Source organism: Budorcas taxicolor, chromosome 6 (assembly GCF_023091745.1).
Source record: "Budorcas taxicolor isolate Tak-1 chromosome 6, Takin1.1, whole genome shotgun sequence".
NCBI lineage: Eukaryota > Metazoa > Chordata > Mammalia > Artiodactyla > Bovidae > Budorcas > Budorcas taxicolor.
The window spans coordinates 45,629,021-45,656,574 of NC_068915.1; the positions used below are offsets into that span (position 1 = coordinate 45,629,021).

Genomic DNA, 27,554 nt, shown 5'->3' on the forward strand with positions numbered 1-27,554 from the left:
ATCACGAGTTGATGAAGATGAATGGGTTCATGTTCCCTTTCTGACTAAAGGAGAGAGTCGCGACAGACCAAGGCAGAGCAACCAAAGGAGGCTCGGCTGGTGTATGGAGTTGAGGCTAGGATGGAAACACAGAAAACAGTGGTTTTGTTTAGTGACAGCCTGGGTGAGCGAGGGAGGGAGGCCTCCAGAGGCATGAAATACGATGCTTAAGGGCATGAATCTTTGCAACCACTGTCTCTTCTTGTGGAAACTGAGTGGGCTTCCTTTCAGTGGCTGCTTCTTTAAGCTGTTTTCCTATCACAGACCATGGCTCCTTGGCCTGAGTTGGAAAATGCCCAGCCCACCTCGGAGAAACACACTGTGAAGGCCGATGGTGACCAGTCTGCCAAGCCTGAGAAGGGCAAGGAGACTGAAAAAGGTAAGTGCCCCCCTCCAGCCCTGGGCTGGCCCCCTTGGGAAGGCCCCAGGAGACCTGGGCCTGGTTCCCCATTCCTCATGGCCTTCTCTGCTTGTTTGGGCAGATGGCACCGGCGCCCCTTTCACCAAGATAGAACTTGTGCCGTCTCATTCCACTGCGGCACTGATCGAGGAGCCCACCGAGGTGGAAGACCCCTGGGACCTGCCCGAGCTTAAGGACACGGGGATCAAGTGGTCAGGTAAATGAGGGCAGCTGAGGCAGGTGGGAGGGGACTGCCCTTTGGCAAGAGACTGAGATCACTATCTTTACAGTGTCACCTTGGTGTCATTGTTTCCCTTCGATTGTTCAAGCAAAGGTCCTGGCTTTAAGAGTCAAGTCTCCTGTGATGACTGGGGGATCTTTCATCCTTTCATTCATTCATTCAACAAATGAACCGAGGTTATAACCAGACCAGACCCTGTAGCTCCTTGTGTGCTGAACCAGGTCCCAGGCACTGCCCAGTGCCATGGATGCAGCAGGAAATAGACGAGGCCCCGTCTCTGAGACCCCTGGGGGTTGGGAAAGAGGGGTCCCCAGACCTCAGTGTGGGCATCAGAGAGAGATTATAGAAAGTAGTCTACATAGACAAAACAGCAGGGATGCAAGCAGATGCCGCGTTTGTGTTCCAGACAGTAAGGTCAGTCTGCAGGTCAGGTAGAAGGAGAGGAGAGCTGGGAGGGAGGACGTGAGAATCACTTTAAAAGTGAGTGGAGAAAGCGACAGCCCAGGATGTAGCCCTCCAGGACATACGAGGGCCCAGACCCTCCCCAGATGGAGGCTGTGATTGCTACCTTGCAGCCACTTTGTTGAAAATATTCTGTATGGTTCTGAAGGTGCTTAGAAAAGCCTTTATCTCTGACCTCGCACTTAGCAGGGAGCAAGTGCTCTTAAGTGGCTCATCAGTGACACTTGCTCTTGCCCATGTGTGCCCCAGACCTCACCAACCCCCTCCTCCCAAGAGTCCAATCCTTTAGACATTTCACCACAGGTTTCAACTGAACGGACTCCAGTGGTAATTAATTTGAAAACTAGAGCCAGCCATGAATGCATCCCATTGCTAGGTCTTGCTAGATTTAAGACTATAGCTGCCTGGCTAGGAGGGGAGTTGGGGGAGTTCTGAGCTCATCGTCAAACTTCTCAGTATTTCAGCCATGCCTTTTCTCCTCCTCCAGAGAGAGACACCAAAGGGAAGATTCTCTGCGTCTTCCAAGGGATTGGGAAATTTATTTTACTTCTGGTGTTTCTCTATTTCTTCGTGTGCTCCTTGGATGTCCTGAGCAGTGCCTTCCAGCTGGTTGGAGGTATGGATGGAAGAAGTCAAAGGTCCGGTGTGGTGGTGGTGTTTTTGGTGAATTTATTTCAGAAAGCCATAGCTCAGCAAGCCCTATGCAGTTGCAGTCTACCCGAGTGTTCTAGAAATGGAAGTCACCTGAGATGATCTGAAGTCATGCCCCCATTTTACAGAAGAGAAAACCAATGGTCATGAGAGGGTTATGATAGGCGGGCTGAAGTGGCTTAGGCCAGGCCAGAGCCAATGCCAAGGGCAAGCCGTCAGCTCCTTGTGTTTGTCTGTGATCCCCGGACAGGAAGCTGTTTGACCTAAAGGCTTATGTGAGGGTTTCTGGCTGTCTTGGGACCTCCCCACTGGAGGGGACTATTGACTAAGAGTGTTCTTAGGCTAAAGCAACTACTAAAAATCAAAGTTGGTCCTTTGCTGGAGGACAGGGGTCCCTTGGGGGATCTGCTTTCACTGCAGTTGCCTAAATACCTCCCAGGACTGAGCATGGAAGTGAGGGGTGAGGGGATCCAGAAGTGAAATTACTGTGTGCTTGGTCACCTGCCTATCCCTGATGGGCAACAGTAGTATTAGCCAGCCCTTTAAGTGCCTACTGACACAGGGACATTGTCTTAAACATTCCTTCCCAAAGTCCTTCCTACCTACAGATGAATGGGCCAAGGCTCTAGAAGGTTTTCACCCAGCACTGAGTTTCATCGCCTGTGAATGGCATAGTGGGATTCAAACTGAGATCTGGTGACATGGAAGACCATAGGTTTCTGTATCTCTTGGTTCTGTTCTTGAGAACTCATCTTTGTGGTCTAGGAGAACTGCGGGAGTGTGAGGGGCAGACTGACTTGCTGAATGCCACTCTGGTCTGCCACTATCCCACGCAGCATCAGCAAGGGGCCTTGCTGTCTCTCAGACAAGGCATCCCACTCCTCACTCTCAGTCTTCTTTTAAACATTAGCTGGGGGGATGGATTGATGGTCTCAGAGCACACTCTCAAGTGATGCTCCTAGTGTTCAGTTATGGAATGGGGCTAGGGGCTTGAATCAAAGGGGTTGGATAGAGAAGAATGAGAAGATCTACATGGATAAATCTTGTGAGTTGGGAATACATCCCTAACCAGAACAAGGCCATCAGGAGAGGCACTGGCATTCATCAAACGAAGTACAGAGCTGAGGCCAGATTCTCGATCAAAGAGGAGGGCTTGCTGATGAAAGTGGTTGAAGTAGATAGGAAGGTTCAGGGTGAAGGGACAAGAGGAACAGGGGTGGGTGGGATTACAGCAGCACTGGGGAGAAGCCTGAGATACCACCAGCAAGCCTGCAGGCTGGTACCTACAGCCAACGGCCAGTAACTCGAGGCTGGTCACTCAGCGCCCACCTAACGTTCATCACATGGTTATGGGTTTGTTTTTCAGGAAAGGTAGCTGGGAAATTCTTCAACAACAACTCCATCATGTCCAACCCCTTGGCGGGGATGGTGATTGGGGTGCTGGTGACGGTCCTGGTGCAGAGTTCCAGCACCTCCACATCCATCATCGTCAGTATGGTGGCCTCCTCACGTGAGTCTAGGCACCTGTGAGCCCAGACACATTTCAGGCATTTCCCTGGTCAGCTGGGGAGGCTGGGATTTACTCTGAATATGTCCAGGCTTGTTGCCATTACCTTCCTAACTTGTCCAATTATGATGTGCTCTGCTTCGACTGTGGGCAGCCTCCTATTTCCCTTCCCGGGCAGGGCTGAGCCTTATAATTGGCCCCAACACTTGAAGACTCAGTTCCGAATTCTCTAGAACTGTGTTGTCTAGTCTAGTAGCCACTAGCTACATGTGGCTGTTTCATTTAACCGTAAATTCAGCTGCTCAGCTGCAAGACCTGTATTTCAAAGGATCACATGTGGTTAATGGCTGCCATATTGAACCACATAAATTTAGAACATGTCCATCATTGCTCTCAGGGCTAAGAATAAAACCTCATGTAATCACATCACATGTTGGCCTTGAGGCATCTGAGCTTGGGGACCTGACTTACAAACTTGAACCCACTCAACGTTTGCCCTGACTATGTTGAGACAGACCCTCTGAGAGGGGAGCCAGTTTGAACTGATTGAGTTCCAACCCAAACTAGTATTTTTATCTAAAATTTAGTAGAACAACTTTTCGAGGACAAAATTAGAAAAATATCCTTTACTTCCACAAAGTACTTTTATACTTTTATAACTTATATTTTTTATACTTAATACTTTTATAACATACACTTTTATTTGTACTTTTATACTTTTATACATTAGAATGTATGGCAATGTATTAATTTTGTAAGAAAAAGATATTACCATAAATTTTCCATAATAAATACACAAGTCCTTATACATTGTTTCCTAGTCTCCTTTAAGCTACCCTGCCATCTGGAATGGGGGGACAGAGGGACTTAGAATGGAACTTTTAGACTTTTAAACTGAAACTTTTAAACAGGAGGGTTTTGTGGAGTCTCTGAATTCCCTGCAATTAAGTGCTGTAATTTTTTAATCTTCTTTGGCATACATGCCTATTTCTATAGAGAGATGCCCAAGTTTTTTTCAGATTCACAGTGAGGTGCAGACCCTAAAGAGATCAAGACCTGGTGCTTTAGGGGATTACCAGCCTGAATGAAATCAGTTTGCCTTGGGCCACATCAGGAACGCAGCCGATATGCCTTCCTCACCTTGGCTAACTTGCTGACTTACTCTTTTCCACCCTCCAGTGCTGCCCGTGAATGCTGCCATCCCCATTATCATGGGGGCCAACATTGGGACTTCAATCACCAACACCATCGTGGCGCTCATGCAGGCAGGGGACCGGAAAGAGTTCAGAAGGTAGGAGGCTTGGAGCCAGCCTTGGCCACCACCAGGCCCATATAGGGGTGGCTGAGGTTTTCTAACTGTCATTGACAAGAGAGCATGTTTGTTATCCCTGGACCTCTACAGCGGAGCAGGGCTGGAGGCTGGGATCACATACTTATCAGTTGGTAACTCAGCTCCCTGATTTGCAGAGCTCGGATAACAGAATCTATCAACCTCCATGTTGCCTAAAGAAATTAACACAATCATATAGATAAATACTTAGCAAGGTGCCTGGCACCTAGTCAGGGCTGCCTGAATACAAGTTTTAGCCAGAAGCTTGACCTGTGGCATAGTTAAAACAAGGCCAGTTAGAATAGCATTTACTATCTCACTTGGAAATAATTATAACTTCCTAAAGCTTCCATTAAACACAATTTCCCAGCCTCTCTTCTGACTGGTTATGGGTTTATCCAGAGCTTGTTATAATAGTAAAACGGTCCCCATCCAACAAAGCCAAAAACACCTATTTAAAAAGGTACAATGCACCCCCAATGATCATAGCAGCATTACTTAGAATTGCCAGGATATGGAAGCAACCTAAGTGTCCATCAACAGATGAATGAAAGATGTGATCCATCTACACAAACACACACACACACGTGCATATACATACAATGGAATACTACTCAGCCACAAAAAAGAACAGATTTGTGTCATTTGAAGCAATATGGATGAACTTGGAGGGCATTATGCTAAGTGAAATAAGTCATACAGGGAAAGACAAGAATTGCACGATATCACTGATATGTATAATCTAAAAAATACAACAAACTAATGAATGAAACAAAGAAGCAGGCTCACAGATACGAGAACAAACTAGTGGTTACCATTCAGGAGACGAAAGGGGGATGAGTAAGATAGGAGTAGGGAAATAAGAGGTACAAACTATTAGGTATAAAATACGCTACAGGACATACAGCCAATATTTTCTAATAACCATAAATGAATAAAACCTTTTAAAATTGTGAGTCACTGTATTGAACACTTGTGGCTTATATAATATTGTACACCAGCTATACTGCAGCTGTCACATCAGACAGATGACATTAAACAGGCTGGTGGGGGTGGTCAGCAAACACCATCCCTCGTCCACGGGTACACTGGCAGGCACCGGGTGTCCTCAGCCTTTCAGTTTCTGTCAACCATAGCTGAACTCCTGGTCCGTGATAAAATGTTCTGAGATCTAAATTATAATACGTATCACCCAGGGTGTGTTTGCTAATTTGATCTTAAGAAACTGAGTAGACGTTTCTACGTACTATTTTATTAATATAGAAGCACAAAGAGTAACGCTGAGGAGCATAGCTGGGACCAATCCAGGTTTTCTTATTGGAAATTCTGGGTTCCTTTCACTGTTACACTAATTTTTACCTCTGGATATATAAAGATGAAAGTGTGTACACATAGAATATAATTGATCTAGCTCACCCCCCCTCTGAGATATTTAAATAGATTGCTTTCAATAACATTTTTGGAGATGTGTATTCTTTTCTGGTCATTTTTTCCTGGATAGATTCCTGAAACAACAACTATATCAAACACCTATAAGGCTTTTTTTTAAACAGTTTTCCAAACTACAAAGAAATATTTGTAACACTTTGAGTCAGCAGTGTATGAAAATGTCTTAAATCACCCACTCCAGGAAGCATAAGTAAAAATTTGTACTTGCAAACAAATTGCAAATTTCTAAAGGAAGATTGTGTTCAGTATGCATGATTCAGAAGTAGTTTTGATTAAGTTTTTTTCAAACAGCCACTTGCTAAGTTAATAATTGCAGCCAAAATAACCTCTATTGATAGTTCCCTTTCCCCTACACAGAGCAAACTGTCTACTGTCTAATCTGGTGGGAAATGTTCTGCCAGGCAGTAGGAGACGAGATTCCTGGACCCAGCACTGCTGCAGTGATCTTCACTTCCTCTGTTTGCTGGTCCTCAATTTCTTCATCTGATGAATGGCAGTGGGGTGGGGAGAGGGTAGTATTAATACCACTCACTTTGGGGATTGCTGTAAGAAGAAAAGTGAGATTGTATGCCTATATGCATATAGGTAGGTGACACCTGGCAGATAATACGAGTGATGACCTGCCTAGATGGTACCCAGCCACTGAGCTGTCTTGGGGTGGGGTTCTCTTCCTGCAGGGCCTTTGCGGGGGCCACCGTCCATGACTTCTTCAACTGGCTCTCCGTGCTGGTGCTCTTGCCTCTGGAGGCCGCCACCGGTTACCTGGAGCGCCTGACCAACTTAGTAGTGGAGAGCTTCCACTTCAAGAATGGAGAGGAAGCCCCAGAACTTCTGAAAGTTATCACAGATCCCTTCACAAAGCTCATTATCCAGGTAACATGGCTTTCTGCAGAGAGGTAAGTGGGATGGAAGAGATGGATGAGGGTCTGTAATCACTGCCCTTTAGCTGCCTCTGAAAAAAAACAAGGGAGGCAGAACTTCAGGAACACCAGATGGGATGGAGTTCTTGTTGTTCAGTTGCTCAGTCATGTCAGACTTTTTGTGACCCCATGGACTGCAGCACACCAGGCTCCCCTGTCCTTCACTATCTCCTGGAGTTTGCTCAAATTCATGTTTGTTGAGTTGGTGATGTTATCTAACCACCTCATCCTCTGCCATCCCCTTCTCCTGGAGTAACTGGCATTTATTATCTCTGTGACTTCAGCACATGTGTGTCATGTTTATTAGCGTGGGAATGGTGGGTGGTAGTGAGTGCTTCTCGAGACTCAAGGACTGTCCACTGGACACTTCATTCCCACCTCTGACCTTGGCACCCCTGGCCTCACTGATTAAAGTCACATCCTACTCACAGCCAGAGAGGAAGAGTTTACTGCCTTTCCTCCCATCTTATTCGTCTGCTCACTAGGGTCTGTCCATATTGTTGAAGTAAATGAAAGAAGGCTTTGTAGATGTTGCCTTGGGGAGAAGGGGCCAGCTTGGACCTTGCTCGTTCACTCTTACCTTGATTTTTTTTTCTCTTATTTGATTATCCAATGAATCTTTTACTGCATGCTTCCTAGATACAGGTCCATTGTTCATACCAGTCCTTCATTTATTGAGCACCCACTGACATCAGGTGCTATGCTCTGCCCTGAGAGTGCAGATTGGATGAGTCCCACCGCTCCAGTGGTGAGTCTCACCACTGCAATCTGGTTCATGTCCTCAGAGCCCCTCTTAACAGCTTAACATCTGTCCCACATCAGTTTTGACAATGGGCTGACTCTCTTTTGTCCATTGCTTTCCTCAGCTGGATAAAAGTATTCTCAACCAAATTGCAATGAATGATGAGTCGGTCCAAAACAAAAGTATGATCAAGATTTGGTGCAAAACTTTTACCAACGTGGTAAGTTTCTGGTAATTGCTGGCTGGGTTAACTCTTTTGTCTGTACTGGATAAAGTAAGATCTTGCCTTCAGATTGGGCATATAAAAGGTCAGGAGAAAGAAAAATTGAGGGTTCCTGAAAAGTCAAAACAAGCCAGTGAGAATCCTCAAGTCGCTGATTTCTAGATGGAAAAACATGCTGTAGGACAGACAGGACGAGCCCACATCGTGGACATGTTATTCCTGGCTAACTATGTGCATGTCTCCGGGCTTATCTCTGGCTGCCACCTTGCTTCCATTTATAGAGGGACTTGTGAAAGCAGTACCCCACACTTAGGAGTCTCCCCTGATGCCCCGAATTTCCCTCCATGCCCCACCAGAAGTGAGGGTTGTAGACGATGCATAGTATTTCTCATGTTTGCCACCCAGACTGAGAGAAATGTCACCGTCCCCTCGCCTGAGAACTGCACCTCCCCTTCTCTCTGTTGGACGGATGGTTTGTACACCTGGACCATCAAGAACGTGACCTACAAGGAGAACATTGCCAAGTGTGAGTGGAACTCACAGAGCATCAGCCATTGGGACAGGCTGTCTGGGGTGATGATGGTTATTTCCTATCTGTCTGGAGCCCCAGTAAGTGAAGGAAAGAAGGGCAGTGAGGTTCACTGAACACCAATCCTACATGGGACAATGAGCTGTGAGCTTTCATGGCAGAAAAAACTAAGGCTGGGGACCGGGGGTCAGGCTCAAGGTCCCCCTGTAAAGGAAAGAGCTAGGACCTGAAACTAAGTTCTTCTGGCCATTCCAGGCCAATTCAGAACTCATCAACAGATTCCAGAGCACTCCCTCCATGGGCTTTGGTATCTGGCAGTAACTGTAGGGAGATGATAGCCTGACAACAGGAGCTTGAGTCAGGAGTCCCTGTTGTACAGGAGGCCCCATTTGAGGCACTGGGGCTACGGCACTGAACAAAGCAGTGAGCTTGCTGCTCCGGTTGGAGCACTGATGCTCCGATTCCTTAAGAAGCTGTACTGTTGCCTCTGGACTTCTATGGCCCTGATGCTAGTTCTTCTAATCATCTACTCCTTATGTGCCCACTTGCATATCTCTGCCTCTCCTCCTCTCCATGCATCCCCACGTTAATTCTGAGCCGTACACCTTACTACTCCAGTTGTGGTTTACCTCACAGAATCATGTGAATGTATCACCTCTTGTATTGTCGCTGTTGTACATCCATTAAAATAACCATGTTTTTTCTGGAATCATCATGGGGACACACAGGGATTTTAAAAAGAAAAAAACACAAGCAGTTATAATTAACAATTGCTCCCACTCTGACTTGCCCTTCCTGCCCCAATTTGCTCCTTGAATACTTGTAGGTATCCTCGTTATCATGAGTAAAACGTGGAATGGGATTTAGAGGCAGAAGAATGGAGTTGGAGGTTTGAGTCTGCCCCTGGATTTTACTACATCTTCACCCTCATGAGATCCCATTGGCCTAAGCATAACCTCAGGGTTTTACTTAGCTGCAAGGGAGGCTTGAAAGAGCGGTCTTTATTCTGGGCTGCCCTGTGTCAAGCTGACAACCAAGATTCTGTTACTTTGAGACAGAAGGATGTTGGGGAATAAATAACAATCTGTGGCCGTCAGGGGCTCCATGCCCTCCTAACAAGGGCTGTCTGTGGTCTCTCCAGGCCGACACATCTTCGTGAATTTCAACCTCTCAGATGCTATTGTTGGCGTCATCCTGCTGATAACCTCCCTGCTGATCCTCTGTACCTGCCTGATCCTAATTGTCAAGCTCCTGGGCTCTGTGCTCAGGGGGCAGGTGGCTGCTGTCATCAAGAAGACAATCAACACTGGTAAGCTTGCCGCCTCTCATTCTGGACCTTCTAGGGGTGGTGTCACTGGAGCTCCTGTTGATTCTCTAGCAACAGCCTCTACATGGAGTTTCTGTCTTGGCTTTGAGAAGCTGTGAAAGTTACAATGCCACTTGCCTTCGAAATCCTCCTTTTGAGTGGAGCCTGAGGAGCACTTGTTTGCAAGGTCTTGAGAAAGAGCCAGCTTAAGTTCAAATTGCTGTGAGTTAGGCCTTCCTTCCTACCAGGTTCCCTGTTTGCCCAGGACTTTACTGAGTCCGTCAGGATCCCTTAGGTAATAAAGGGTACCAGAAGTCCACTGTGACCCTTATTTCCCTTCAGCTCTTGGGAAGAAAATGTGGTTCTGGAGAAATACATCAGCATTTTGAAACAGCCAGTGAGACTCTATTGCTGAGAATGGCATCCTGGCCAATGAAAACATACCCCATGAACTCTGCCTGTGAAATGGGGCTGAGGATGTCTACCTCCCAAGGTTGTCATGAGGGTGAACTGAGTGACTCTTCTCTGGGTGCTTGTTGGCTATGCGGGGCATGGTCCTGGACTGGTGGTGCCAAGAACAGGGTCTCTGGGGCTTCCAAGCTGCTTCACATCCTCAGTGCTCCTTTAAGTGGAGGGTATGAAGCACTGGGAGACCAAGACAGGAGGAAAGCTAGAGTCTGAATGCTCAGAGTGTTTTGTTGTTATTTGGGTGACATCTTAGTGTGGCTCTGAGGGTAAAGTGTCCGCTTGCAATGCGGAGACCTGGGTTTGATCCTTGGGTTGGGAAGATCCCCCGGAGAAGGAAATGGCAACCACTCCAGTACTCTCGCCTGGAGAATCACAGGGACAGAGGAGCCTGGTAGGCTACAGTCCATGGAGTCGCAAAGAGTCGGACACGACTGAGCAACTTCACTTAGTCCAACCACTGTAACAAATTCTCATAGACTGGATGGTTTAAACAACAGCAATTTATTTCACATAGTCTTGGAGACTGGGAGGCCCAAGGTCAGGGCGCCAGCACAGTTGGGTTCTGTTGAGGACCCACTTCCTAGTTTATAGATGGCTGCTTTTTCACCATGTCCTCACGTGGACAAGCTCTCCCTTCTATAAGGGCACTAATCCACTCTTGAGGACTCCAACCTCATGACCTAGTCTTCTCTCAAAGGCCTCACTTCCTAATACAATCACATTAGGGGTTAGGGTTTCAACACATGGATTTGGGGTGGGGGAAATGACACAAACATTCCATGCATAACAGATGGGTTCAGCATTCAGAACTCCAGTGAATATGTGTTTTTGTCTTGGCAACCCATCCTTACTTCTACTGTTCGAATATGCAAGGTGAAAAAATGCTAAAAAAATCCAATTTGCAGCTTCAGACTTCTGTGTGGGTATGGAGAGGAGTTTACACAACTCAAACCTCTGGCCCAGTTTTGCTGCCTGGGTCCTAGTGAGATGCCAGCTGGGCCTCCCAACCCACGCCTCCTCTGGAAGGATTGTGATGCATCTCTTATCCTCTGTCTTCCAGATTTCCCTTACCCCTTTGGCTGGGTGACTGGCTACCTGGCCATCCTTGTGGGGGCAGGCATGACCTTCATCGTTCAGAGCAGCTCTGTGTTCACGTCTGCTATGACCCCACTGATCGGTGAGTTTCTCCCCTGAGTCTCCCTCTGTCTGCTGATACCATCTCCTGCCATCCTCTGGGGCTGATGCCACGGGCTTTGTATTTTCATCCCCCCAGGTATCGGTGTGATATCCATTGAAAGAGCATATCCACTAACGCTAGGTGCCAACATTGGCACCACCACCACTGCCATCTTGGCCGCCTTAGCCAGCCCAGGCAGTACTTTGAAAAGCTCACTCCAGGTAAGGAAATGCTTCATGGAACAGGGGCTCTGGGTGGGATCCAAACCCATCCATGGTCTTGTAAGCACATGGTTTCTAAACAAGTAACCAAGTCAAGCTTTTCTCTGTTGTGTCCAAAACTGTGATGTAGAGATGCCTCAGGGAGACAGATTTAAGAACAACCAAAGGCACCTGCTCCCTAGGGTGGTAGTCAGACTCCCATCACCAGAGGTTGTTTAAACAAAGGTGAGGTGGCTGTTTTGCTGGAGGAGGAAAGGGTATTCCAGAAACATAGATACCACTTCTTGTCTCCTTGCCCTCCTCTTGGCAAACTCTGCCTGGACAATGGGACGTCACTTGTGTCCTAAGCCTGGCATTGAGAAGAATCAGGGGGATCTGCCTTGCCTGGATCAGCTAGGTGACCTTGGGCAAGATGACCTTTGATGTCTGAATCACTGTCCCCCATTTACACACCCAGTGCCCTTGGACAGATGGCCTAACCTTTGAGCATCAATTCCCTCATCTGAAAAACAGGAACCATAATCTCTAGCTCTGTAGGATTATTTTAAAGATCTGATGAGGCTCTGTCTAAAGCCATGCTGTTGATCAAAATATAGAATGAATATAGAATATGTGAATCACTCATGAAATCTGAAACTTTTAGGACTGCAGTTTTAAAAGTCAAAAAGGAACAGGGAGATTAATTTTAATAATGTGTTTGATTGAACCATGATCATTTCAACATGTAATTAATATTAAAAATGATGAGATTTTATATTCCTTTATTAAAAATTTATTAATCCATTTATTAATTTGCTTTTGGCTGCACTGGGTCTTTGTTACTGCACATGGGCTTTATCTAGTTGCAGTGAGTGGGAGCTATCTTTGTTGCCTTGAGTGGGCTTCTCATTGTGGTAGCTTCCCTTGTTGTGGAGTGCGGCCTCAGTAATTGTTGTGCACAAGCTTGCTTAGTTGCTCCATAGCATGTGGAATCTTCCTGGACCAGGGTGCGAACCCATGTCCCCGGCATTGGCTAGTGGATTCTTAACCACTGGACTACCAGGAAAGTCATTTACAATTGTTTTGGACTAAATCTTGGAAATCCAGCGAGTATTTTACATTTAGGCCACATTGCAGTGGATAGTGACTAATGCATTGGATAGGGCTGGTCCAAAGCCCCTAACATCATGCACGGTTCCTGGTGGAACATATAAGAAAGTACATAGTGTATGGCCTCTGGAGCTAGGCTATCTGGGTTTGAATCCCATCTCCCATCTGTATGATTTGAGGAAAATAGCTTAACCTCATAGTGCCTCAATTTCTCAAAGTTCACTGTTAGATTTTGCCTAACGGAAACTTCAGGCCCTGAAAACTAAACTGTGATTCAGGTGGTCACTTCCCTTGCCTTCCCCTCTCCCCACCTGGCCCGCTCCCCCACCACCCCCCACCTCCCCACCCTCCCACCCCCACCCCCACCCCCACCCCCACCCACCCCCTGCCCCCCAGCGACACACATTAGGCCCTCAGCTAATGTAATCCCTCCCACTCTGGGCTGAGCTACGAAGGTGAGGAAGACCCATGACTCCACTTCTAGATGACGCCCTCTTCTCTCCGTGAGGCAGACCCATTCACCTCTCCAACCCCTGGCTTTTCAGATCGCCCTGTGCCACTTTTTCTTCAACATCTCAGGCATCATCCTGTGGTACCCAATCCCGTTCACTCGCCTGCCTATCCGCCTGGCCAAAGGGCTGGGCAGCGTCTCAGCTAAGTACCGCTGGTTCGCCATCGTCTACTTGATCATCTTCTTCCTCCTGATCCCTCTGGGGGTGTTCGGCCTCTCCCTGCTTGGCTGGCCAGTGCTGGTGGGCGTGGCGTCGCCCATCGTCCTTGTGATCTTACTGGTGGTGGTCCTCAAGATCCTGCAGTCCTGCTGCCCTGGCTCCTTGCCCCAGAAGCTCCAAAGCTGGGACTTCCTGCCCTTGTGGATGCGCTCCCTGGAGCCCTGGGACAAGCTCATCACCTCCGTCACCAGCTGCTTCCAGAGGCACTGCTGCTGCTGCTGCCGCGTCTGCTGCCGCGTCTGCTGCGGGCTGTGCGGCTGCTCCAGGTGCTGCCGTTGCAGCAAGTGCTGCGAAGACCTGGAGGAGGTGAAGGACGAGCCGGTCAAGTCCCCTGAGGCATTCGACAACTTGGCCATGGACAAAGAGGCCCAGGATGGGGTCACTAAGTCTGAAGTGGAGGCCTCAGGCACCAAAATCGTTTCCAGCGTCACAGCCTTGTAGGTTAGGGGCTGCCCGGAGACGGGGGGAGGGCCCCATAGTCCACACGTTCCCTCTTGGTTCTTCCTGCATTTCAGGGGAATTCCTTCCCCATTGAGAAACGACATCCATCCCAGCTCTCATTCCCTTGGCCCAGTGTATCAAGCCCACACAATAGTTCCATCCCAGCCCCACGCTCCCTGGGCCTTGGAGGCTCAGGAAGGCACAAAATGACACTGAAAGAGAATTAGTGAAACCTGGCCGGAGAGATGATCACAATTTCCCCAGCACACAGCTGGGTTGGTCAATAGGGCTTTTTACCCCCTGACCATCCTCTTCCAAAGGAAAAGCCCCAAGGGAGGAATTTAAGGAAGGTTCTCAGAGGTGCATATTCATGTACACTTTTCTTTATTATGATCCAGCTCAGGCATCTCTCTTTTGTCAAAGACCTGCTTCAACCAAGAGCAGCTGCTCCCATACAGTCCAAGGGCAGCCCAATTCACGGGAAATGGTGTAACTGTCTGGGACTTGGAGAAGACCATCGGTGTGGCCTTTTCCCCTTCTTAGTGCTCCTCACATCCCCTGGCAGGGTTTTTGTAAAAGAGCAGTCCTGTCCCTGAGCTGGCAGATGGAGGATGAGTGCTGGGAATTGGGGAACATTTGAGGGAGATGGTTCATCTCTGCCACAAGAGCCTTGGGTGCTTCTTAACCCAGCTAACCTAGCATATGTTCTGGCTAAAGCCTAGTGCTGATAAATATCACCCCTGCTGAGTCTTCTGGAGTAAGCTATGCCGGCCGGTTCTGAGTCCCCTCCATTCTGCCCTCTGAATCATAAAGCACCTGAGCATAGGACAGCTCTACAGCTCTCTGTGCCCCTTGGCTCCTTGTACAAAATGACTATCTGGGTCAGCTTCCGCCCATACTTGCACCTACCCCTCCTTCCCTCAAAGCCAGAACCTCTTTCCAGACATTGTCTCATGGTCCCATCCATAAATGAACTTTGCTCAGCTGCCCTCTCTCCACGTCTGCAAAGCTTCAGATTTTTCACTGAGGGTAGAAACCAGGGCATGGCTGGACTGCCCACAGAACCATGATCATCAAGTGGCAGTGGGGTGCGTGCATGTCTGTGGATCCAAGAAGTGTGCTCCTTCTTGGCCCAGAAGCCTTCTCTGTGCCTTTGAGAGCCCCTGTTGTATTATTATTTACACCTCTTGCCATTGCTTCTTACCCTCAACAAACCTAGTTCTCCCTGGAGAGTGAGTGAGCTTCAGTCAAGCCTGGGAAAGGGGATCAGTGCAGCCGTGCTCCCAGACCCTGTCCTTCCCCATTCTAGCTTCTCAATCACTTTAGCAGGTTGGGATACCAAACTGAGCCTTCCCCTGACCTTCCCTGTGTAGATACAGATTCCCAAACAGAGCCATTTATACTCTATATTTATACTCCTGCAACTGTAAAGCATTTTTTGTAAGTTATATAGTAATAAGTAGTACTGTGATTTGTGTTATATAGCGCTCTCATTTGGAAACCAGGCCAGGTTCTACTGAGAAAGACCACCTTTGTATATTTTGTAATACAGCCTTTTAAACGTGCTTCCGCAGCCACACCCACACCACATACCTCTCCAAATATGTAAATATGTAAGTTAAATCTGGGCAGGGCTGTGGTCCTCTTTGTACTCTGATTTTAAAAAATTGGATCCTTGTACCTGCGTTGTTTCTTTTTTTAAAAAAAACTGGTTGTGGGAAGTGAGAGAAATAAAAAAGATAAAACCCCAAAGGAGCGAGTTGTTTTCAATCATAGGGGAATAAGGACCTCCTAGATCTATTTCCAAAAAATTTGAGGTCGTTCCTTCATTTAATGTCACTACTCAGCAACAGCACCAGCTACGTAATTTGTGGAGTCCCTCATTCGAAATGCAGGAAAAAATGCCATAAGAGGTACTAAAAATATCAAGTTTTCCTCTTGACCATGGTCCCTCTTTTTGACTTTAAAAAAATTACTATTCAATGCTAAGTTGACATTTTAAAATTATTAGTGCGAATTTTATGGTTCCTCTTTATATTGTGATGCCAGCTTTAAACGCAAGCAGGACTTCCCTGGTGGCTCAGATGGTAAAGAATCCGTCTGCAGTGCAGGAGACCCAGGTTCGATTCTTGGGTTGAGAAGATCCCCTGGAGAAGGGAATGGCAACCCATTCCAGCATTCTTGCCTGGAAAATTCCATGGACACACCATGGAGTTGCAAAGAGTTGGACACGACTGAGCAACTTCGCTTCACTTCACTTCAAATAAAGCAAGAACTTTTTAACTCAAATGCAGTATTTCTAGAAGTACACAATTCGTGTCTGTTAGCTCGGACACGTATTTTGTGTCCACCGGAACAGCAGGGACACCGCACAGAATTCACTCAATTGTTTTCATTTCTCTTCTTGTTTGTGCACATTCTGCTGATGTTCCCTACCTTACTGATGAGTAAGGAGGCAATGAAAGGGAGAAGTCGAGGTTACCCTTTCCTTCTGTGTCAGCATTTTCAGCCTTGAGTGGATGACTAACACAGGAAAGTGGTGAGCAAAGAGATGATATGGCTTCTCAGTTATTTCTTGTGTTGTATTTGGACAAAGCTCTGGTTTGAATGGGAAGCATGGCCTCTTGGGGGCCCTTGCTTGATCAATTATAGATGTAGCACCTACACTTTGAGCCTTGCAGTACTCCCACTTGTGAGCTGCTGGAGTTTTGTACTCATGCATGTGTGCTAAGTTGATTTAGTCGTGACCGATTCTTTGTGGGACCCTATGGACTGAGGCCACCAGGCTTTTCTGTCCGTGGGATTCTCCATTGCATTGCATGCAGGTGGATTCTTTACTGTCTGACCCACCAGGGCATTGCACATGCTCTGTGTGAGTCGGGGTGGGAGAGAACTGCAGGCAGGCACACTGCCCATCTGCTTCTGCTCCATTGCCCCATGGCACTTAACTTACAAAGTTAAGTTAAAAGAAAAAATTGTTAAGAATTTCAGGACCCTGACAGCAGAGCATTTCAGCTAAAGAATGAGGCCCAAGAATGGGGGTTGCGATCATTTGAAAAGTTGGGTTCCATCCCTGACTCTGTCATTTACTAACAAGCCTAGTAACCTTTCTTGATGTCAATTTTCTTATCTGGAATATGGGACAGAAACACTTGGCTTCCTATGGTTATTAAAACGAAGTAATGTATGTAAGTTTCCCAGGTGGCTCAGTGGTAAAGAATCTGCCTGCCAAACAGGAGACATAAGAGATACAGATTTGATCCTTGGGTCAGGAAGATCACCTGGAGAAGGAAATGGCAACTTACTCCAGTATTCTTGCCTGGAAAATCCCATGGACAGAGAAGCCTGGCAGGCTACAATCTGTTGGGACACAGAGTCAGACATGACTTAGCGACTAAACAACAACAATGTATGTAAACATTTAGCCCCAGAACTGGTTTACTCCAAGTGCTAGGCATACAGTTATGCCTCAAAATATATTGGACTAACATACGTGGTACATGATACACTTCCCACACTTCTTTGCATTTTTGTTTCCTTGAGTATTTCTGAAGTGAAGTACCAAGTCAAGAAAGCTACTATCAAACCCAAGCCACAGAGGTCAGAACTAGCCTTGGACTCATTATTAGAATGAGCTGGACTAGGGTCATGTGGTACAGCTCCAAGTGGATCTGGGGTCAGCTGAGGGACAGGGTGAGGAGCAAGTGGGGAACAGGATGCAAAGAATCACTTGAAACAGACTGGTGTTGTCCTCTAACAAGTGACTTGCTTTCTAGCCCCAGTCTAGAATGTGGCATTGTTTTATAGGATTTTTACATTATTTGTGTCAAGGTTAAAAATCCAATAGTTGGAGAGAGTTTACAACTGTCAGCATCGTCATTTGTCTCACCCAGTGGTTAGGACCTGGTGCTCTCACTGCCAGGGCCCACGTTGGACCCAGGTTGGACCCAGGTTCAATCCCTGGTGGAGAAACTAAGATCCCACAATTTTGGCAAAAATATAAATAGAATAAAATAGTGCTTCCTCACTTGGCCCAAGTTCATTACAAAGACTGCAGAGGGGTTCTGGGGTCTGCCTGTTAGTGCTGAGTATTTACATTTTCCACTGGAATCCTGGAAGTCCAAAAGTAATGTCCCTTTTTTGCCTTATAGAATTTGGAATCAAGTGAAAAATAAGGCAGAATATAGACTTATGGAGATGAAAATATCCATTGTATTACTAAGGAAGCTGATTGTTAAGACATGGCTTTCTTTTAGCTCTGCAGAGAGGGGAAAAGCTTGCTAACATTCCACCTTGGAATGAAACCAGTTTACTAACCCAGCTACAGGCAGATGTGAATGCCACAGGTGTCCCCCATGGGGCATCATCAACCCCCAAGGCCAGCTCCCTTGCCCTCACAGGTGCCCTGGTCCTTGAGTGAAGCACGTGAGGGACATGTCTTGAGTCAAGGCAGCAAGTCATTTCCCAAACACCCACGGCCGAGGTGAGAAAGGGGGCGTTTTTCTTCCCCCTGGAGTTTTAGTCCCAAGTAAGGCAACAGGCAAGCTTTGCTCAGGGAACTGAACATTCCCTGACCTTATCCTACCCCTAGCTCTCCTCATTCTTTCTGAAAACAATCAAGGAGTCATATTCCTTCTTTGTTCCTCTTAACAGTCATTTTTGCTCCTCAAGGAAGGAAGGCATTAAGAATTTAAGTGTGGTAGTGAAAAGATATTATCAGGAGACTTATTTTAGATAGAGCAGGAAGTTAGGGTAGAAACAGGTCTGGTAGTTGGTAGGTGTGACCATTAACTCCTGCTCCCGACTCCCTCACATGTTTCTGTATGAAGGCTAGTCCAGACAGGCATGCTGGCTTGCGCTCAGGTCTGGTGAGATGACTTCAGTGGAACCCTCAGAGAGTGAGGTAGGAGTGTCCCACAACTGGGGACCCATCTTACGTCAGAAAAAAGGGCTGTGTCTGAGAAATAGCTGCAGTCCTATCTGACAGACAGTTGAATGATGTCCAGTATGGCTCACTCACACCAATACACATAAAAATTAGAGAATGTAATGAGACAAAAAATAATCTCTCTACACAGTGCCTACTTTTAGGGCTGTGGATATTCAAGGAATGAAGAAATGAATAAAGGCTGCCACATTTGGATAAACACTACAGTGGAAATGTTTGCATAACTAGAACAAAATATATAATAAATAAACAGTCTTAGGATCACTTAAGTCACAAATTCAAGCCGGCTGGGAGCCCAGCTGAGGCTGTCAACCAGAGTGCCGTGGGTCTCTTTCATGTGACCTCTCTTTGTGGCTTGGGCTTCACAAAGTGTGGTGACTGACTCAAAATGGGATCGGACCAAGACTGGGGAAGAAGCAGCTCTGGACCGCTTACATATGGCCTTTCCTCAGAAGTTATATAGCATCACTCTTACCACATTTTATGTTCAAAGCAATGACAATCCCAGTTAAAGGGGAAGAGACTCCACCATTCCATAGGAAGAATGGCAAAGAATTTGCAGCCATTTTTAACCCACCTCCATTAGATTTGTGAGTTAAGTGATCCTACGACTATTTAGTATTCTATTTCTAGTTATGCAGATATCTTCATTGTATCATTTATCCAAATCTGGAAGCCTTGATTCATTTCTTCACTCTTTGAATAACTACCGCACTAAAAGTGGGCACTGCGTAGAGAGATTTCTTTTTGTCCCACTACATTCTCTAATTTTTATGTGTATTTAGACTTTTCATCTTCATGATAAACATCTAGAGACCTTCTGGGACTCACAGAAATGCTCACTGGTGGATCACTTACATATTGAAATTGCTCTGAAGGGGATCTTTTGTTTGGATTTTTTCTGTTTTCCTGCACTGTGTGACATATAGAATCTGAATTTCCTGACTAGGAATCAAATCCATGCTCTCTGCCCTCTTGGAAGTATAGAGTCTTAGCCACTGAGCCATTAGGGAAGTCCTTGATTTTTCTAATCTCAGTATTCAAACACTGCAAGCAATTTTTTGGATATAATTTAGGCAGCAGTGAAGTTCACCTTTGTTAGAAAGTCCCTCCTTCCTAATGCAGGTTAATCATTTCAACAGTATCGCAGGGGAGAACGTTCAGTACCTGAGAACAATGCAAGTTTCCCCAAGGATGCCCCAAGTTCTCTTTTGTTTCATGGTTGGCTAGTCAGCACAGCTCACTTAATAGGGAGAAAAAAATCAGGAGTTTTTTCTTACAAAAATTTTTGGAACACTTTGAAATCTTCCTTTTTTGCATGCTTTTGATAAGAAATATCTTACTGAATTTTCTATTTATCTACAAAAACAGCATAGAGTCAGTACTCCCAAGCAAATAACATAGAGACATTAAAGGAAAAACTGAAGACAAGAACTCATGCTTGACCCCTCCAAGATAACTGGTACCAATATTTTTGAAGTATTATTTCAGGTTTTGTTCTTTTCTGATGCTCAAACCTATCAAAAACATGTTTATTCACATTTAGTTTTGCTTTATGCTTTGTTTTCTTTTAACATTTAGTGGTTAATTTAAATTTCTTCTTCTTTTTTTAACTAATTTTTTCTTTTACACTAAGTCCTTGTTTTTCATCTGTTTTAAATGCAGCAGTGTGTACATGTCAATCCCAAATTCCCAATCTATCCCTCCCTCTCACTTGTCCCTCCTGATAACCATAAGTTCATTTTCAAAGATTTTTTTTAAAAATTGAAGTATTGTTGATTTATAATTCTGTGATAGTTTCTGGTGTACAGCAAAGCAGTTCAGTTATATGTATTCTTTTTCATATTATTTTCTGTTATCATTTATATCATAGAATGTTGAATATAGCTCTCTGTGCTATACAGTAGGACCTTGTTTTTTATTCACTCTGTGTATAATAGTTTGCATCTCCTAGTCCCAGACCCTCAGTCTATCCCTGCCCCAGAATCCTCCTTCCTTGACAACCAGAAGTCTGCTTTCTTTATCTGGGAGTCTGTTTCTGTTTCATAGATAAGTTAATTTGTGTCATATTTCATTTTATTACTTTTTGGTCACACCCATGGCATGTGGGATCTTAGTTCCCCAACCAGGGATTGAACTCATGCCCCCCGCACTGGAAGTGCAGAGTCTCAGCCAGGGAAGTCCTTCATTTGTGTTATATTTTAGATTCCAAACTAAGTGATATCATACAGCATTTGTCTTTTCTTTCTGACTTTCTTCACTTAGTATGATGATCTCCAGATCCAGCCATGTTGCTGCAAATGGCATTATTTCATCCTTTTTTATGGCTAATATTTGTTGTGTGTGTGTGTATATATATATATATAACATCTTTATCCATTCATCCATCATTGAACATCAGGTTGTTTCCAAGTTAAGACTTTCTCTTAACCTAACAAGGACTAGAAAAATAGTGATTTATGAGGAAGCAAAGAAAGAACTTTCTATTAAACAACTTTTAAAGATCAAAAATACAGCACTGAAATACATTTAAAAAAAATGCAGGGAACATTTAATAGAAAAAGATTCATAAAGGGAAAATGTTTGGTTTACTCCAAAATGTTTTTTTAAAGCTTTCTTTTTTCAGTCACATAAAAAACTAAACAGAAAAGTATAATGAATTCCTACACGCCTTTCACTAAGCTTCAGTAATTATCAACTCAGAGCCAGTACTTTTTCACCTATAGCCCAACCCATTTTCTCCCTTCCCACGTTGTTTCAAAACCAAGCTCAAAGATCATATAATTTCATTCATAAACACTTCAACATGCATTTCTAAAAGATAAGAATACTTTAAATAAAATTGTCACACAATGATATATGTTAACTAGACATTGTGATTGCTTTATAATATATAAATACAATGAATCATTGTGTTGTGTACTTGAAACTAATAGAATGTTATATGTCAGTTATAGCTCAATAAAATTCTTAAAAAGTACAATACCATTAGCATATCTTAAAAATTAACAATAATTTCTTTCAAGTAGTTGGACATTTTAATATACAACTATTTAGTGGATCTTGCAGTAAAAAATAAGTAAAATAAAGGATATAGTTCTTCACTGTCTAATACAATATGTTGTAGTCACAAGTGTTGAGTACTTGTGCTTACTGTAACTGGGAAATTAAATTTTTATTTTAATTAATTTTAATATAATTTTAAAAATGATACTTGATTCATTATTGATGATTTTTAAAGAATGTTTAGAACAATTTGGATATGTGAACCTGCTTTTGAAACTGTAAATTTTATAGAATCTAAATACTGAGCAATAACTGATGACAATTTAGCATCTGAATTGAGATACACTATAAAGGTAAAGCACATCTTGGAATTTATGAAAGAACTTTGAGGAATAAATAATTCCCATAATAAAGAAATTGTTGCAGGACAAGGGATAGAAGAAACTATGGGTTGTATCACAACTCAGTTTTAAAGCTAACGCAGACACAAAGTTTAAAAAAAAGATAAATGATGTACATGTTGTTTACTTATACAGAGACAAGAATTTTAAACAAAACTCCAGTAAATAAGTCAAGTAGCACATAAAATAACAAATTATGTTATGGCAGAAATTTAAGAAAGGTTTATTATAAAACTTCTACTCATAAAAATCACATCAATTTTCTGCCAAATAGTTTTGAAAAAAATTAATAAACTCCAATATCCACTTCCAATTTATCTAAAAAGTAAACTTTGATTAAAAAAAAAAAAACACGCTTTCTCTTCATGATATAGAACATCCATCTCAACATCCAATCTCTAGCATGTATAAATAAGAATTAACATCAGGGCTTCCCTAGTGGTCCAATGGTTAAGAATCTGCCTTGCAATGCAAGAGACACCATTCGATCCCTAGCCTGGGAAGATCCTACACGCCATGGAGCAACTAAGCCCAGGCACCACGACTACTGAAGCTGGGGCACCTAGAACCCGTGCTCGGCAACAAGAGGAGCTACTGCAGTGAGAGGCCCAAGCACCACAGTAGAGAGTAGCCCCCCTACTTGCCACAACTAGAGAAAGGCCTCGTGCAGCAACAGACCCACCATCGCCAAAAAATAAAATAAATCTTAAAAAAAAAATAGTATCACGCTTAAAAGTTAAACACCAAAAGGATTCTCAGTAAAATTAGGAACAAGACAAAGATTCGTATTACCATCACAACTAAATACCATGATTCCCAAAGTCTTCACCATTTCTAAAATAAAGTGCAAAGAAATGTCACTCACAATAGTAATAATGCCATTAGCTACCCAGAAATAAGCCTAGAAAGAAATGTAGAAAAAGGAGGAATCAAAATTACATATGAAATGTAATATTTATTAAAGAAAAAAGCACATAATTAATAGGTAATTTTTTAATTATACCTTCCTAAACTTTCCATTAACATAGGCATAAATTGTATGATCATTAAAAGATAAACAGCAACAACAAAATAAAAAAATCCAGAGAGAGAGAGAGTTGTAGTTGACAAACTGACGAGTGTGAAGCATCAGGAGGGGGAAGGTGGGAAGGGATCACCTGGGAAGCCAGGTGCTTGCCCTCCTTTCCCCAGGACACCTTAGGAGATACCACTTCCTGGAATATGTCTCTATTCTTCCAAAGCTGAGTGTGACATTCAGGGATGCACCACTGGGGTTCAAATTCCTCAGTGAGTCAAAGCTGAAACTTGCCAATAATTAGATGGCTGTAAAAGTCACGAGAGGGCAAGCAGGCCGTGCGATAAAATTTTTCCATCTGGCTAAAGTCCTCTAATCCCAGATAGTGTGCAGATTGGGCCCCTGGGGCAGTTGGCCGCCTAAGGGTCCACCTCTTCCCAATGAGTGAAAGGCCCCGGCCTAGGGCAGGATTGAGTCTTTGGAAGCCAACTTTATCTTTCACTTCCATGCTCCAAGGGCCCACCTGGAGAGAGGCAGAAGTAAGGGGTCTGTGTGTGTGGATGTCACCCTCAGTCTAGCCACTATATTCTCGACATTTCCTTTAAAAATCGCCCTCAGTCTAGGATAACAGGAATTCTGGTTCATTGCTGGTAACTTCTGAGGCTGGCGCGGAGTGCTCACGCCTTTGGTTGTGACTGTCACCTTCGGTTCCAAGCTGCACTGTCTTCTGCTCAGAGCTGGACTCATTGCTTGCTACTTACTCACTTGGTGTTTCTTCGCCTTTTCCATTCCACTCCCAAAGCACCAAAACTGCGTTAAAGTCACAGGCTTTCCTGAAACCTTGAAAATGTCATGGGGCAGACAAGGCAAGAAGCAAAATTTCCATCTCAACTCCATCTGTCAGCTTCCTGTGCTCACCTGGCCGGTTTATTCCCTGGCCTAGCTCCCTGTGCTCAGCAAGCTCCTTCCTCTCAGATCACAGCCTCCTTTCAATTTCCCTTGGCCCATGCCCAGGGACTTCCAAACTCCCTCCCTGTTTCCGGGGTGTCCACAGAGGAATTCCCAAGTCAGTGAGCATTATGGTAAGTGAGGCGGGCACCCTGATCCTGGGCTCTGTGGAATGGTGGGGCTCTTCCTTCTAAACCGCAGGTGTCCTGGTTAGGCCCTGGTATGAGCACTGGAGTGGTTTCCTCCACCTAAAGCAGTTCCTCCACTGCCTGTCTCCGGGATGACTTCTGTGGGTCCCTTGTTACTGGAGTGTTACAGCTTCACAGAACCTGTTAAAATGCAGAACCCCAAGCCCCATCTCAGACTCAGTAGGTGGAGGGCCAGGAATGTTCATTTCTCAAGTAATCCTTATGCTGCTAATCTTCAAATCATACCCGGAAAGACTCTGTCCTCAGCAGAGGGCAAAAATGATAATGCTTTTTCATATAGTTTGCCAAGCCTTTTCTTTTTCTCTCCTTTTCTCCCTCTGTCTTTCCATTCTTCCTTCCTTCCTCCTCCTCCATTTTTCTTATACTTTCAAAAATGTTCACAGTTATTCCTGGGTAGTAATAAACATTTATAAAGAAAATTATATATAAATATATCTCCATATCCATTGGACTTCTCTGGTGGTTCAGTGATGAAGAATCCACCTGTCAATGCAGGAGGCTCGGGTTCAATCCCTGGGTTAGGAAGATCCCCTGGAGAAGGAAATGGCAACCCACTCCAGTGTTCTTACCTGGAGAATTCCACTAACAGGAGTCTGATGGGCTACCGTCCCTAGAGTCGCAAAATAATCAGATACGACTTAGTGACTAAACAACAGCAACAATATATTCATTATATATGGATATAGAAAAAGATAGAAATGCTTGTATTTATGTCTTTTGGCCCTCTTTCCAATTTTTTGAATTTATTTTGTCACTAGGAAAAAAATAAAATAAAGAAAATAAAAACTTGAACAACTTTTAGCAAGTATGTCAGTTGTGAAGCCGGATTTGACCGGAATGTCTCCTTGCTCAAGAACAAGTCTTTGTCTCCTAATATCAGTGAGGGACTATTCTTTTGGACTCCAAAATCACTGCAGATGGTGACTGCAGCCATAGAATTAAAAGATGCTTGCTCCTTGGAAGAAAAACTATGACCGACCTAGATAGCATATTAAAAAGCAGAGACATTACTTTGCCAACAAAGGTCTGTCTAGTCAAAACTGCTTTTCCAGTAGTCATGTATGGATGTGAGAGTTGGACTATAAAGAAAGCTGAGTGCAGAAGAATTGATGCTTTTGAACTGTGGTGTTGGAGAAGACTCTTGAGAATGAGTCCCTTGGACTGCAAGGAGATCCAACCAGTCCATCCTAAAAGAAATCAGTCCTGAATATTCATTGGAAGGATTGATGCTGAAGCTGAAACTCCAATATCTGATGCGATGTGAAGAACTGACTCACTGAAAAAGACCCTGATGCTGGGAAAGATTGAAGGTGGGAGGAGACAGGGACGACAGGATGAGATAGTTGAATGGCATCACTGACTTGATGGACATGAGTTTGAGTAAGCTCCGGGAGTTGGTAATGGACAAGGAAGTATGGCATGGTGCAGTCCATGGGGTCACAAAGAGTCAGACCCTACTGAGCAACTGAACTGAGCTGAAATGAACTGAACTGAACTGAGGGAACCAGGGGGTTGTTCCTGTGACTGCAAAGAAACCTCCCAAGTGACCATGTGTGGTGTCCCAGCAGGAAGTTCCTTTGGCCTGGGCCTGCTGAGCTCCGTAGGGTGCCTCTCCTCTCCCCACCCCATCCTCTCCTCTGCCTCACACCATAAGAGGCTTGGGAGAATCAAATGCAGATGCTTGTGAAAGTGCTTTGCAAACTGTGCCCAGCAGTCACTCCTGCAGCCCTTAGTGCTTTCCACAAAACCTTAGGAAGTTCTACTGTGCTTCAGGGTGCAGTGGGCATGGGCTATACCCGAAGTGAAGGCACTTTCCTGCTTTCAAGGTGCTTCAGCTGTCCAGAGAAAGAAACTGACACTTAGTCAAAGTTGAGTTTTGCTAGGGCAGGAGGAATCAAGCCAATCTGGAGCAAATTCTAGTCCTTCAGTGACCTGAGGCAACTTACGTTTGGGCGCTGTTATCTCAGAAATGTGAAGATAGCTAGCTATTTCACAGGTGGTTGTAAGGATTGAAAAGACATTGTCCCAAACCTCAGGAATTATTATTATCTCTCCTTTAAAATCTTTTCTCTGCCTCCCTGTAACCTCTACCATTATTTCATTAATACCATCCCCCACTTTTGCTTCCTGAGTAAGAAAGCTAAGCTGCTTCAGTTTGCAACCCCATGGTCTGTAGCCTGCCAGGCTTCTCTGTCTATAGAATTCTCCAGGCAAGAAAACTGGAGTGGGTTGCCGTTTACTTCTCCAGAGAGTCTCCCCAGGGGCCTTTGCTTCCTAAGCAGCAATATTTGTGAAATCCTGGTTTTGATGCAGGAATCCTATCTTTTCTTCTAATGAACATTAAAACAAATGCATAGCTGTAAAAATTCAAGTTCCCCTAGAAACACTTCATGTACCCCCCCACCTCAGGGCATAAATAGTATACTTAAGCAGGGAAATATGGATTTTTTTTAAATATTCTTAATTATATTGTTTCAGATGAGACTTAAATACACACAATTTTGTTGATTCTGAGAAATAAGCACAGAGTAAGTAAGAGGATCCGATGCCTTAGGGCTGGGTTGGGGGGCGGAAATTACCCAGAAGGGGTGACATATGAACACAACACTGAAGCTTGACCTATGGTGGGTCATCAGACAGGTGAGAAAAAACTTGGGGGGTGGCGTGGCTAAGGGAGGCACTTTCCAAGAGAAGGGGGACAAAGGCTAGGAGTAGAACAGGACATTCAAACATTTTCGAGGAATTGCCTACAGGGTAGGCAGGTTGGGCTGTAAATGGAAGCCTGTGAGAGATGAGCTTGGAAGGGTGGATAAGCCGACTCAGATACAAATAAAGAAGGGAGTGCATGCTCTTTGAGGAATTTGGACTTGATCCTGGCAGTCAGAGTGAAGCCCTGAGGAGTCATATGTTTCCATTTACAGCCTAAGAAGATGTCAGAATTATTTAGGGTAGTTCAAGATGGGAGGTGCACAAGGCTGCCTGACAGATCTGTAAAAGCAGCTCCCATACTTCCCGGTTCTCATCCCTTCGTTCACTAACTGGGGCTTCCACATAAATCACATAGAACTATTCATTTCAGCAGAAATGAGCCTTTTTTGCGA

General features: G+C 44.7%; 1 protein-coding gene across 1 annotated transcript; it reads left to right on the forward strand.

Moving 5' to 3' along the window:
• Positions 1-306: 306 nt before the first annotated feature.
• SLC34A2 (solute carrier family 34 member 2) lies at positions 307-13,926 on the forward strand. Its single transcript, XM_052642132.1, has 12 exons — positions 307-418; positions 522-656; positions 1,630-1,758; positions 3,160-3,303; positions 4,480-4,591; positions 6,757-6,952; positions 7,866-7,961; positions 8,370-8,490; positions 9,635-9,802; positions 11,328-11,444; positions 11,541-11,665; positions 13,300-13,926. The coding sequence occupies exons 1-12, from the start codon at positions 307-309 to the stop codon at positions 13,924-13,926; spliced, it is 2,082 nt and encodes a 693-aa protein (XP_052498092.1).
• The last annotated feature ends 13,628 nt before the right edge of the window (positions 13,927-27,554 follow it).